Source organism: Bombina bombina, chromosome 3 (assembly GCF_027579735.1).
Source record: "Bombina bombina isolate aBomBom1 chromosome 3, aBomBom1.pri, whole genome shotgun sequence".
In the NCBI taxonomy this organism is placed as follows: domain Eukaryota; kingdom Metazoa; phylum Chordata; class Amphibia; order Anura; family Bombinatoridae; genus Bombina; species Bombina bombina.
Genome location: NC_069501.1, coordinates 334,164,535 through 334,177,283, shown reverse-complemented (window position 1 = coordinate 334,177,283; position 12,749 = coordinate 334,164,535). Strand labels below are relative to the sequence as shown.

The window sequence follows — 12,749 nt, the reverse complement described above, 5'->3', positions numbered from 1 at the left end:
TAAATTAACATGATGGTATCTATATTTTATTAGTTTTGCAGTTTCATAGTTGTGATTTTAGCAACTTTTTTAGTTTTTATTAGACCAGGAAGCAATCATATTTAATAATTTAATAACAGAATGCTCAAAATCTTTTAGATTTGAAAACAAATATGTCTAATAGGGGTTTTCAAAAACTCAAAGCTGTTAAGTCAAAAAAGTTCTAAAATCAGGTAAAGTACTTTCTGATGGACTGGAGTATTGTTGTTGAATGTACTTAATGCAAAATACTGTTTAGGTTAACATGATGCCCACCCACTGGAAAACTACACAATTGCCATGTTTTCTAAAAGTCTGAAAACACTTTAAGGAGCTGATTTATTAAGGCCCGAATGCATCTTTTTCCGTGCGAGCCTTCTTTTTCCGTGCGAGCCTTCAGGCTCGCTGGAAACAGGACTTAAGAAGCAGCGGTCTTAAGACCGCTGCTCCTTAACTCATCCGCAACCTCTGAGGTGGTGGACAGCAATCTTCCCGATCGGATATGATTGACACCCCCTGCTTGCAGCGGCAAATGTGCAGGGGGCGGCATTGCATTTCACAAGCCTTTTTATAAGCCTTAAAGTGATAAAAATTCCTAACGTTTTTGAAATGCTAGGATTTACCAGTGCAGCAAATAAAGGGGACTTTCAGTCATGAAGTATAAAATACTTCATGCTGAAAGTTCCTTTATTTGTCTGCATTTGCCGCGCTGAGCGCCTCAGGCCACCCACAGCAGAAAGCTGGCATTATGCCAGATAGCTAGCAAGCTATTGGCTAAGATCACCTCAGTGATAAAATAGATTTCTGCCATGGGCAGCCTGAGGCGCACAGTGAGGTGAACGCTGCAGACAAATAAAGGAACTTTCAGCACAAAGTATTTTACATTTCATGACTGAAAGTCCCCCTTATTTGCTGCACTGGTAAATCCTAGTGTTTCACAAACACTAGGATTTTCTATCACTTTAACTAAAACAGCTCTAAGAATATTTTACATTGCTAAATTTGAGTTCAATTGTAAACAGATATGGCTAGTGGGTTCTGTTTTAACACAAAATAGCAACTATCTAAAAGCATGAGTTTATTGAAATGATTGTTCAGGGAGTCCATATTAATTTATCATTTTAAATTTGCAATGCTGATGTGTTTGGAAATGTAGCCCTTAATGGTAAGTGGTCAATCTAATTAAACCAACATTAAACATGAAATCAGGTAAATAACTTTTATTGAAAGTTCTTTGTCATGCTGGCATTTATTTAATATTTCCCAATTTATTTATTGTTCTCAGTTGTGTTTCAGAGACAGGCCTTCCTTGCATAGGATCTATTCCAACCAATTAGAAGAGTAATTCAAAGCACTTCACATAGGTTTTCAAGTTTTTTTAAAATTTCCAGGCAACTCTAATCTATTAGAAAACCAGTGTTATATAGTTTTCTAGTTTTCTTGTTACTGTAACAATCATTTACTACATTCTTTGCTTTGAAAACCCTCACCAACAGTATGGTGTTATGCATGATTTTCTGAATTTATCTAATTTAAAGGGGCAATCTACTCCAGAATTGGTATTGTTTAAAAAATAGATAATCCAATTATTACCCATTCCCCAGTTTCGCATAACAAACACTGTTATATTAATACACTTTTTACCTCTGTGATTACCTTGTATCTAAGCTTTTGCAGACTGTCCACTTTTTTTTTTTTTTTTTTTTACATACTTGCATTTTAGCAAATCAGTGCTGACACATAAGTAACTCTACACGAGTGAGTACAATGTTATCTATATGGCACACATGAACTAGAGTTGTCTAGCTGAGAAAAACTGTGAAAAAGAGGCAGCCTTAAAGGGCTTAGAAATTAGTATATAAGCCTACCTAGGTTTAGCTTTCAACAAAGAATACCAAAAGAACAAAGCAAATTTGATCTCTAAAACATGCACTGATCACACCTATCCTCAAAAAACCTTCCCTCGATCCAACCTCCTAATCCAACTACCGTCCTATTCCCTACTCCCTCTTGCCTCAAAGCTTCTTAAAAAGCTAGTATATGCATGTATATCCCATTTTCTTACACTTTACTCTCTTCTTGACCCACTGCAATCTGGATTTCGTCCCCATCACTCCACAGAGACAGCAATTATCAAGGTTACCAATTACCTACTTACAGCAAAATCCAAAAGCCACTTCTCTCTGCTTATCCTCCTTGATCTGTCTGCAGCCTTTGACACCCTCTTTTGCTCCAAACCCTCCAATCCTTCGGCATCTGTGACACAACTCTCTTGTGGTTCTCTTCCTATCTCTCTAACCGTACCTTTAGTGTAGCCTTCTCCAGAGCATCTTCTGCCCCGTTACCACTTTCTGTTGGGGTACCTCAAGGCTCTGTCCTCGGTCCACTTCTCTTCTCAATCTATACATCATCATTAGGTTCCTTAATAAAGTCCCACAGGTTTCAATATCATTTGATGCCGATGAGACCCAAATCTACCTCTCTGCACCAGACCTACCTCCTTCCTTACTAACCCGTATCACCAACTGTCTTTCTCATATATCATCTTGGATGTCCTCTCACTACCTTAAGCTAAATCTCTCCATAACTGAACTCCTTATTTTTCCCCCTTCTTCCAAAATCTCCACCCCCAAATTTCATATAACTGTTGATAATTTCATCATTACCCCTACCCCGCATGCCCGATGACTCAGACCTTTCCTTCACTTCTCACATTCAGTCCTTGGCTAAAGACTGTCGCTTCCACATTAAAAACATCTCTAAGGTTAGACATTTCCTTACACAAGACACAACTAAGATTTTAATCCACTCTCTCATTCTTTCCGTCTCGACTACTGCAACTCCATCCTCTCTGGTCTACCAAGCTGCTGCATATCTCCTTTACAATCCATAATGAATGCATCTGCCAGGCTCATCTTCCTCACACGTCACTCTTCATCTGCTGCACCTCTCTGCCAATCCCTTCACTGGCTTCCTCTTGCCTCCAGGATTAAACACAAAATCCTCACACTGACATATAAAGCCCTCAACTGCACTGCTCCCCACTACATTTCAGACCTTGTCTCCAGATACTCTCCCTCCCGTCCTCTTCGCTCTGCTCACTATCTCCTACTTTCCTCCTCTCTTGTTACTTCCTCACATTCCTGTTTACAGGACTTCTCCCGACTGGCCCCCATCCTGTGGAACTCCCTGCCTTGCTCCACAAGACCCTCCCCTAGTTTTAACAGCTTCAAGCGCTCCCTAAAAACTCTACTATTCAGGGATGCATACAACCAACACTAACCTTTCCTAACTCCATCGCTTTCCCCTTGAACCCCTTAGAATGTAAGCCTATGAGCCCAGCTGTTTGTAGATTGCCTTCATAAGAGCCGACTTCAAAAGTGCAACTCTTGGCAGAGCCCTCTACCCATTTGATTCTATAAATGTTATCCTGTATACCAACTATGTTTATAGCGCTGCAGAATCTGTTGGCACTCTACAAATACCTGTTAATAATAATAAAAGTAAATTGGAAAGTTGTTTAAAATTGTATGCCCTATCTGAATCATAAAAGTTTAATTCTCACTAAAATGTTTCAATAATAGATTTGATTACTTCAAAATAAAATGTTGACTTTCCTTTACATGGCAGTTTCGCAAAGCTTCTTTTTAAATGTTTACATCTCTGTGTGTGCTCAGTTCACATTTTAAGAAACACAAGGATTTCCTGGATTACTCAACAAAAATGTATCTTAAGTGCAACTTGTAAAGGGACATTAAAGTAAAAAAAAGGCATGCTCCTAAGCTCTCCAAAGATTACTCTTAAAGGGACCCTAAACACCTTCTGTTTCTATGTAATTAGGATTTATTTTTACCTTTTTTTTAGATTTTAATGTTATTTGTTTTATTATGTTTTTATCTAAGCTCTGCTCAAATATTTTTAATTGTCAATGTTAGCCCTAAGCCACCGCCTACTGAATGCGGTGGTAGCCGCCATGTTGTAACGCACGTTGCATTCGATATCATATTGACTTGCTGTGCGCTCCCTTATTCACTACCGCGCATGCGCATACTAAGCAAAGTCTTTGTCGCATTTATGAAGCTCGTTCTCAGTAACTTCGTGAACGAGCTTCATAGATTTTGTGGATTCAATTGCAGCCATTTTCAGTTTCACTGAATGACAGCTGTGTGAGAGGACCAGCTTGTCAGTGATTATTGTTAGCCAGGGTTTTGTGTTTTTTTAATTCATAATGTTTTTTTTATTTTTTAAAATGCAAATCCCTTTTTTTTATTATAGGTGTTCCATTTTTTTTTTTTTTTTACTTTCTGACCACTCCGTGCAGACATGGGTGAAAGTGATGTTGACAAAACCTGGAAGTCTGCTTATTGCTGTGAGCATGCACACATATAGACATCGCGCTCACAACATAACTAAAAAACTACTGCTGCTATAAAGTTTGCAGCTATTATCTTTATTGCTAAAACATATCTTTTGAACCAGCCTCAGCTATTGTTTGCTATATAGCTACTACCCTTGTAAGCTAAACATTCATTATCAATTATAAAAAAAAAATATAATATTTACTCTAGAATGTAAAAATCATCCTTGCGGTGCAAGGGAAAGAGGGATGGGTAGGGATCCCCCAACACACTGTTACAGCTCAGTGAGGCGACTGCTGTCTCATAAATATATTCTGTTATCTTCAACACTAAGCTGTGTCACCCTTCTACCCCTCTCCTTTCTCTCCAAGCTCCCGGAGTACAGCTCAAGCCATACATTTTTTTTCTTTCCTATGCCTTTCAGAGTTTGTTTAGATCGGACCCTTTGAAAATCTCATCCTTAGTTTTTGATTTGCGGCTTTGACCAGCAGCTCACGCTCTCTGTTCTCCTCATCTCCGCAAATCAAAAACTAAGGATGAGATTTTCAAAGGGTCCGATCTAAACAAACTCTGAAAGGCATAGGAAAGAAAAAAAATGTATGGCTTGAGCTGGACTCCGGGAGCTTGGAGAGAAAGGAGAGGGGTAGAAGGATGACACAGCTTAGTGTTGAAGATAACAGAATATATTTATGAGACAGCAGTCACCTCGCTGAGCTGTAACAGTGTGTTGGGGGATCCCTACCCATCCCTCTTTCCCTTGCACCGCAAGGATGATTTTTACATTCTAGAGTAAATATTATATTTTTTTTATAATTGATAATGAATGTTTAGCTTACAAGGGTAGTAGCTATATAGCAAACAATAGCTGAGGCTGGTTCAAAAGATATGTTTTAGCAATAAAGATAATAGCTGCAAACTTTATAGCAGCAGTAGTTTTTTAGTTATGCTGTGAGCGCGATGTCTATATGTGTGCATGCTCACAGCAATAAGCAGACTTCCATTTTTGTCAACATCACTTTCACCCATGTCTGCACGGAGTGGTCAGAAAGTATAAAAAAAAAATGGAACACCTATAATATAAAAAAAAAGGGATTTGCATTTTAAAAACTGAAAAAACATTATGAATAAAAAAACACAAAACCCTAATGACAAGTGTTTAAGGTCCCTTTAAACAAAGGATAACAAAAGAACTAAGCCACATTGATAATATAATTAAAATAGAAAGTAGTTTAAAATGCCATGTTCTATCCAATCAATTTGTTTAATGTTTGTCTTCACTGTGCCTTTAATTAGGAAATGTTCATTGTTAAATACACACATTAGAAAGTTGGTTTATGATTTGATTTTAATAATGTTACAAGTACTTTAAACTATATACAATTGTTAACTTAAATTACTTGATATTATTGGTGAATTGACAAGTCCTGCACTTAAATCCATACCTCCCAACCATTCTAGATCTTGCAGGATTTCCATTCATTGCTGTCCACTATGCAGCTTCCATAGTCATGGAAAATGTACTTCCCAAGCTCTGTCCATGACAAACAGACTCCACCCATATCATGCCAACTCCTTTCAAGCATCTGCCCACCAAACACAGTTGCCTTCAAGTACTTCTCCCCTCAGAAATCCTCCAGAAACTTTTGGGATGCATTCATCAGAAATTTTGAATTTATTTGCTGTCATAATTTACTTGCATAGAACATGTATAATTTGATTCAGTAAAGTATTAAAAGCAATCACAAAAGTGAATATTAGAGAGAAATATATATACAAGGTCAATCTCTACATTAAAATCATGTACATTTAATTGAAAAGTCTCTAAAATACAAGAGGCAATGTTCAATACTCTTTCCCAGTGTTGTTGTTGAACAGAGGAATCCCAAATGTATAAAATGTCTACTTACTAGACTGTACCTCAATCCATATGAGGTAAGTAAATACAATCCAGGATAGCCTGAGTATGGCCCAGCAAATGGTCTCTGCCGCCAGATCTGTAGAAGAATAGTGCTGACTTCAATGCTTCCTGTGGTAAGGTATAAGACAGGAAACTTCCCTCCAGACGTTACCGGTATATAGAAAATATTTAAGAGCTTTTAACAAGCTTGATCATAAAACCGTAGTAATGTTATAGGCTCACAACCAGCACTTCCTCTAGGTAATATTCAGTAACATTACACCTTTTAATACCTTCCCTGAGTGGCTGTTTACAACATTAATTTGTTCATGATTAATGTACATTAAAAGCTCTTAAATATTTTTCTATATACCGATAACGTCTGGAGGGAAGTTTCCTGTCTTATACCTTACCACAGGAAGCATTGAAGCCAGCACTTCACTATTCTTCTACGAATCTGGAGGCAGAGACCGTTTGCTGGGCTATACTCAGGCTATCCTGGATTGCATTTACTTACCTCATATGGATTGAGGTACAGTCTAGTAAGCAGATATTTTATACATTTGGGATTCCTCTGCTCAACATCAACACTGGGAACGAGTATTGAACATTGCCACACTTTTTATGTAGAGATTGACCTTGTCACATTTACCTTTTTATTGTACCACTTTATGTTTATATAGGACGCATATATTTTCTAATCCTCTGTATCGAAACTTGAAGATTGCATTTTGTATTTGCTCTTTTGTGCTAAGTGCTTTCCCCTCCTCTTCTTTTCAATCTACCTAGCCTAGCATAGTGAAGTTGGGTACTCAAAGCCTTGGGATCAAGCTGCAGTTGCACTTTACATTTGAGCTAAATTGTAATAAGTAACTTCTTAGCCTGTAAACTCATAGTGCCTAATTACTCTACCTATTTACTATATATATATACAGTATATATATACATATAATTATTTAAAATTCATTTTTTTCAGATTTGTATATGTACTAGAGTAGGCATTTCTTCAGATACTGCAGATGTTTTACTTATATGCTAAATCACTTGAAAATGATGCAGCATATGTGTAAAAGTAGACTAGAAATAATCACATGAACATCTTTTTGCAAATTAGGAAATTATTTAAAAAAAAACTAATTTATTCACCTTATTAGAGTAAGTGTTTTGTGAGTAGTTATTCTTCATCTACACTTTTTACTGTCATCTGCATGGTAAAAAACAAAACAGCAGCCACGCTGCATTATCAGTGCTGAATACAGACTTTGCTTTACTGTGAACTCATGGGATTTCACCAATATCTTATGGCATTTCACTATAATTTTGCAAGATTCCATATTAAACTTCCTTAAATTGAAGAGGGAAATAAAGTAACTGTGTTGCCTGTATACCAGGTGCATAGTCCTTTAAAATCCTGGGACTAGCATCCATAATGAAAGTTAATTTATAATAGGATATGGCTACTGAGGACATTTTTACATTGCTGTTCAGGCGATATTTTCTAATCAGCTTCTTACATATATGCTGCAACACTTTCAAGTGATTAAACATTTGGATAACATGTCCATGTGCTCAAGCCCTTGTGTCAATTAAATTTAGTATCATTGCATAATCAACAAGTGACAATTCAATATCATTTAGTCTGAATTTAAGATGAGCAGTAGATGTTTTTATTTGACATATTTCAAAATGTACTTAAATTTGCTGGCTCCCTGTATCAAGTTACTGGCTTCTTCAAATCACAGACTCATATACAGTGTGAACTCTTGCAAATGCTCAGTAGTAGCCGGTGCCTTTGGAAATGTGCATATAAAAAGACTGTGCATAATTTGATAATGAAAGTAATGTACAATTTTAATTCAAACTCTAAACTATATCTGAATCATGAATGTTTTATTTTGACTTGTCACCCTGTAAAATAACATACTACATTTTACAAACATAGCATTATACAATTGTCACTCTTTAAAGGGACAGTCTAGTGATTCAGATAGGGCATGCAATTTCAAACAACTTTCACATTTACTTTTATCATCAAATTTGCTTTGTTCTGTTAGTAATCTTTGTTGAAAGCTAAACTAAGGTATGCTCATATGCTAATTTCTAAGCCCTTGAAGGCCGCCTCTTATTTTAGTGCATTTAGACAGTATTACACAGTTAGATGGTGATAGTTCATGTGTGCCTTATAGATAACATTGTACTCACTCCCGTGAGTGAGCACTGGTTGGCTGAAATGCAAGTCTGTCAAAATAACTGAAATCAGGGGGCAATCTGCAGAGGCTTATATACAAGATAAGCACAGAGGTAAAATGTTTATTAATATAACCATATTAGTTGTGCAAAACTGGGGAATGGGTAATAAAGGGATTATCTATCTTTTTATACAAACAATAACAATTCTGGAGTAGACTGTCCCTTTAATGGCATATGATTTTGTAACACTATAGCATATGTAGGACCCTGACTGAATTAGTATAGTTTATAAGTAATTAAAATTACTTTTCTGTGGTGAATATATCTATTAACATTTGTTATATTTCTTTTTTTTATTTTCAGAGATCCAAACAAGCCAGTTCCACAAGACACCAAGTTTATACACACAAAACCCAACCGATTTGAAGAAGTAGCCTGGTCTAAATATAATCCAAAGGACCAATTATATTTACATATTGGCCTAAAACCTAGAGTAAGAGATCATTATAGAGCAACAAAAGTGGCTTTCTGGTTAGAATTAGTGCCACATTTGCATAACCTAAATGACATATTTCAGTATGTATCAACAACTACAAAGGTACCTCCTCCTGATATGACATCATTCCCCTACGTAACAAGACGGTCTCCTGTAAAGTCAAGGGCTACAACAAAACGTCCAGCTATGACACCAGCAAATAATCCCAAGGATACCCAGAAAAATGTTTTAGGTGAAACAGCCATCATTACAGAAGACAAACGTGATTACTCCACAGAACTTAGTGTCACAATTGCTGTAGGAGCATCTTTGTTGTTTCTCAATATTTTGGCCTTTGCTGCTTTATATTACAAAAAAGACAAGAGACGCCATGAAACACACAGACGTCCAAGTCCTCAGAGGAATACAACAAATGATATAGCTCATATACAAAATGAAGAAATAATGTCTTTACAAATGAAACAGCTGGAGCATGACCATGAGTGTGAGGCACTTCAAGCTCATGATACACTACGACTTACCTGCCCTCCGGACTACACCCTTACACTCAGGAGGTCTCCTGATGACATACCTCTTATGACTCCAAATACTATAACAATGATTCCAAACACATTAACAGGAATGCAACCACTGCATACCTTTAACACTTTTAGTGGAGGCCAAAATAGTACTAATTTACCCCATGGGCATTCCACCACTCGGGTATAGCTTTGCCAATTTTTTTCAATTACTTGGAGAAAACAAAAACAAACAGAAAAAGAAAAAGAAACACAAATTCTACATCCAAAACCTTGCCCAGAAGTAGGATGGATGGAATTATTTTCTTACAAATTCCGTCCAGAGGAACTGTCTTATATAAAGTTTAACTCAAGACATGCAAATGTGTAAATTGCATTTATGATATTGCTAAATGAATACTTGCTAGATGATTTATGACAAGTTAAACATTCAGAACTGTCTCCTTAATATATATGGATATTTCCTCCATCATATAAGATGAAGCAAATACTCTGGAACAGAACAAATGTCTTTACTGTTTTGTTTTTGTTTTCTAAGTTCTCTATGTGCCATATATTGACTGGACTTTGGTTAATGAGTTAGTATACTGAGCTTTCATGAAGCTATATTCACAAGGATAATTTTATTTAAAAAAAAAGCAGAGAACTGACTATGCAGAATAACAATGTATAGTTAATGATGGTCCTTGCCATTTTGAACTGTATTTAAAGGGAAAAACATCTTTGTACAAATGTGAATAGCTGTGAGTTAAAAAAAATCTTTTATTGTTGTTTTAAGTTTAAAAAGAACTTTTAGACAAATTGTGCTTTTAGTTGTGACCTATGTGTATATACATTAGTCAAAAATCATCTCTGTTGCCTCCAGAACAAGGAAGGGTTTTCTTAATACAGTTATGTGTGCTCAAGAAAGAGGTTTGGAATTTTATAATCTGTTTGATTTGTAGAAAAAAAAATGCAAGTTCATATGAAAAAAAATATACATTTTTAAATATGTTAACTGCAAAGATCCCCTTTGAGATTATACAAATGCATGTACAATTTTACCTGACAAGAGCTTTCTTTTTCAGCAATGATTTTAGCTTTTTTTCCCCCCATCAACATATTGATATACAATTAAGATTTCAGAAATGACATGGGTAAAACATTTAAAAAAAAAAAAAGTTTTTTGAGCGTCTTACCACTTTCCAATGAATTTCTGTTTAGGCTGTGAGAAAAAGCCTCTGTATTCATCAACAATGGTAAAGATTCTAAGTTGTAAAAACAAGCTGACAAAATGTTACCTAGTTGAAATACATTCATTTTTTATAAGAAATATCTGCTGAATTAACCCACCATTTAATATTTGTCATATATGTGGTTCAGGAAACACATTTTTTATTTTATTATTATTTTATTTTTCCCCTGGACATTTATGTACTTGTCACACTTTTAATGCACATTATAAAAAAGGAAAAAAAGAACACCAAATTATTTTCAAATAAACTCTGAACATTTTATTGTTTAATGGTACATTTTCTTTTTTTTTTTTTCTTTTTACTGTAAGTTTGGTTATTGTTAAAAAAAGAATAAATTGCAGTTGTCTGTGTTTTGTGTCATAAAATATTTTATGGCACACTATATTTAATTAAAATTGCTGCATCACTAGATCACTTACATGGTAACCAAAGATATATTAACATAACACATTTTTTACATTGTTGTCAAGATGAGTCTTGCATGAACAATATTTGTTTGATCGTATTTAGCATTTTTAAATTAACCTGTAGATTTTTTTTATATATATATATTTAACTGACACAATATTTAAACACAATTTCATGCATGTTCTATAAATTCCATTCTGGAAAATACTGGAATCTTAGAGAAGTTACCTTTGTCTTAAATTCTTAAAAGAGAACAACACAACATGTGTTGTTGCATATTAATTTAGATGTTTGCTTGGATTTTGTTAGTCATGCAAAATTGGATCAAAAGTAATCATAAAAACTAATTAAACTTTTTCATAAAAATATTACTGTTTTTATAAGGTGGGTTATTATCATATGCTATTTCATTCATTGAATAGCCTTATCTAACAGTAATCAGTAGCAGCATGAGACCCTATAAAAAAGTTGTCAGTTTATCCAAAATGTCCTCAAAAACATAATTTTTCTTTTCCATCTCATTTATTAATCCAATGTAATATAAAATGTTATGAAAAAGAAAAAACATATTTATAGTATAGCAAAAGCTTGACATATTTATGATACAAATTAAATTACCAAAATGGAATACTCTTATAGCAATATAATTGTTTTTTATATCACATGTTGCAAACATCTTTAAGTGGTAGCCATCTTTATTATGTACTGAGAATCAGTAAGTCTGACGTTCTTGTTTAATCACACCTTAACCTATGAACTAAAAAAAAGTTAAATGTTTAATATTTAACAAAAGGCTTCATTGTGTTAATTTATCAGATAGCATACATGATGAAAATATAAAATGCTCAATGGCGGTCTTAATTTTCACTCTAATGTATATTGCACAGAAGAAATGAGCATTGATGTTCATTTTTACTTTCTTTCCTGTTATGTCCACACACAACATATAATAATAATAATTTGCCTCTAAAGATGTGTATTTGCTTCCTAGAATTTATTTCTAAATAAACTATCACACATTTTCTAATGTATCATAAAAGGAATACATGAATTTGCATGCTTGTTTATTATTACTTGCAGACCTTCACCGAGTTATTCCAGATGAGCAAAGTAATTTATTTTAACAGGAAAATCATAATTTGTTTTACAGTAAAATAATTTAAGATTAGACATTTATGGGATAACTGGGATGAATAACAATAATCAAATATAAGAATATGGAATCTAATTTAAAAGTAGGTTTTCTTATTTGAACTGCTGCAAATAGATAATTATTTTTTTTTTTAAAAGAAAATTGTTGCAAGGAAATCGATTACAATAAATGTTCTATCAAGCACAGGAAATAAATGTAAGTTTCTATACATGCATATGCACAAAAGTAGTTACCATAAACTGTTATTTGCAAAATATCTTTAATTGATAGATTCATATAATGCCTAACAATGATAAATAAATGTATATAAACATATCATTCAAATTCAACATTATCAGCATTAGATATTGTTTTGAAGAGTATATTTCCTCAAACTGTGACTCATTAAACATTTCTCAAGCCTCCCACATAGTGTGCTACAGAGCCAAATCAATCAAATATATCTTCAAACTGCATTGCATTTTTTTGATTCAAAC

The 12,749-nt window shown here is 34.5% G+C and overlaps 1 protein-coding gene across 1 annotated transcript in view; it reads left to right on the top strand.

Moving 5' to 3' along the window:
- The window catches only part of NLGN4X (neuroligin 4 X-linked), a 260,817-nt gene extending 250,899 nt beyond the window's left edge, over positions 1 to 9,918 (top strand). The window contains exon 4 of the mRNA XM_053706445.1: positions 8,827 to 9,918. Within this exon, the coding sequence (XP_053562420.1) occupies positions 8,827 to 9,667 (841 nt within the window). The 3' untranslated portion in view covers positions 9,668 to 9,918. The remainder of the gene's footprint in view (positions 1 to 8,826) is intronic.
- The last annotated feature ends 2,831 nt before the right edge of the window (positions 9,919 to 12,749 follow it).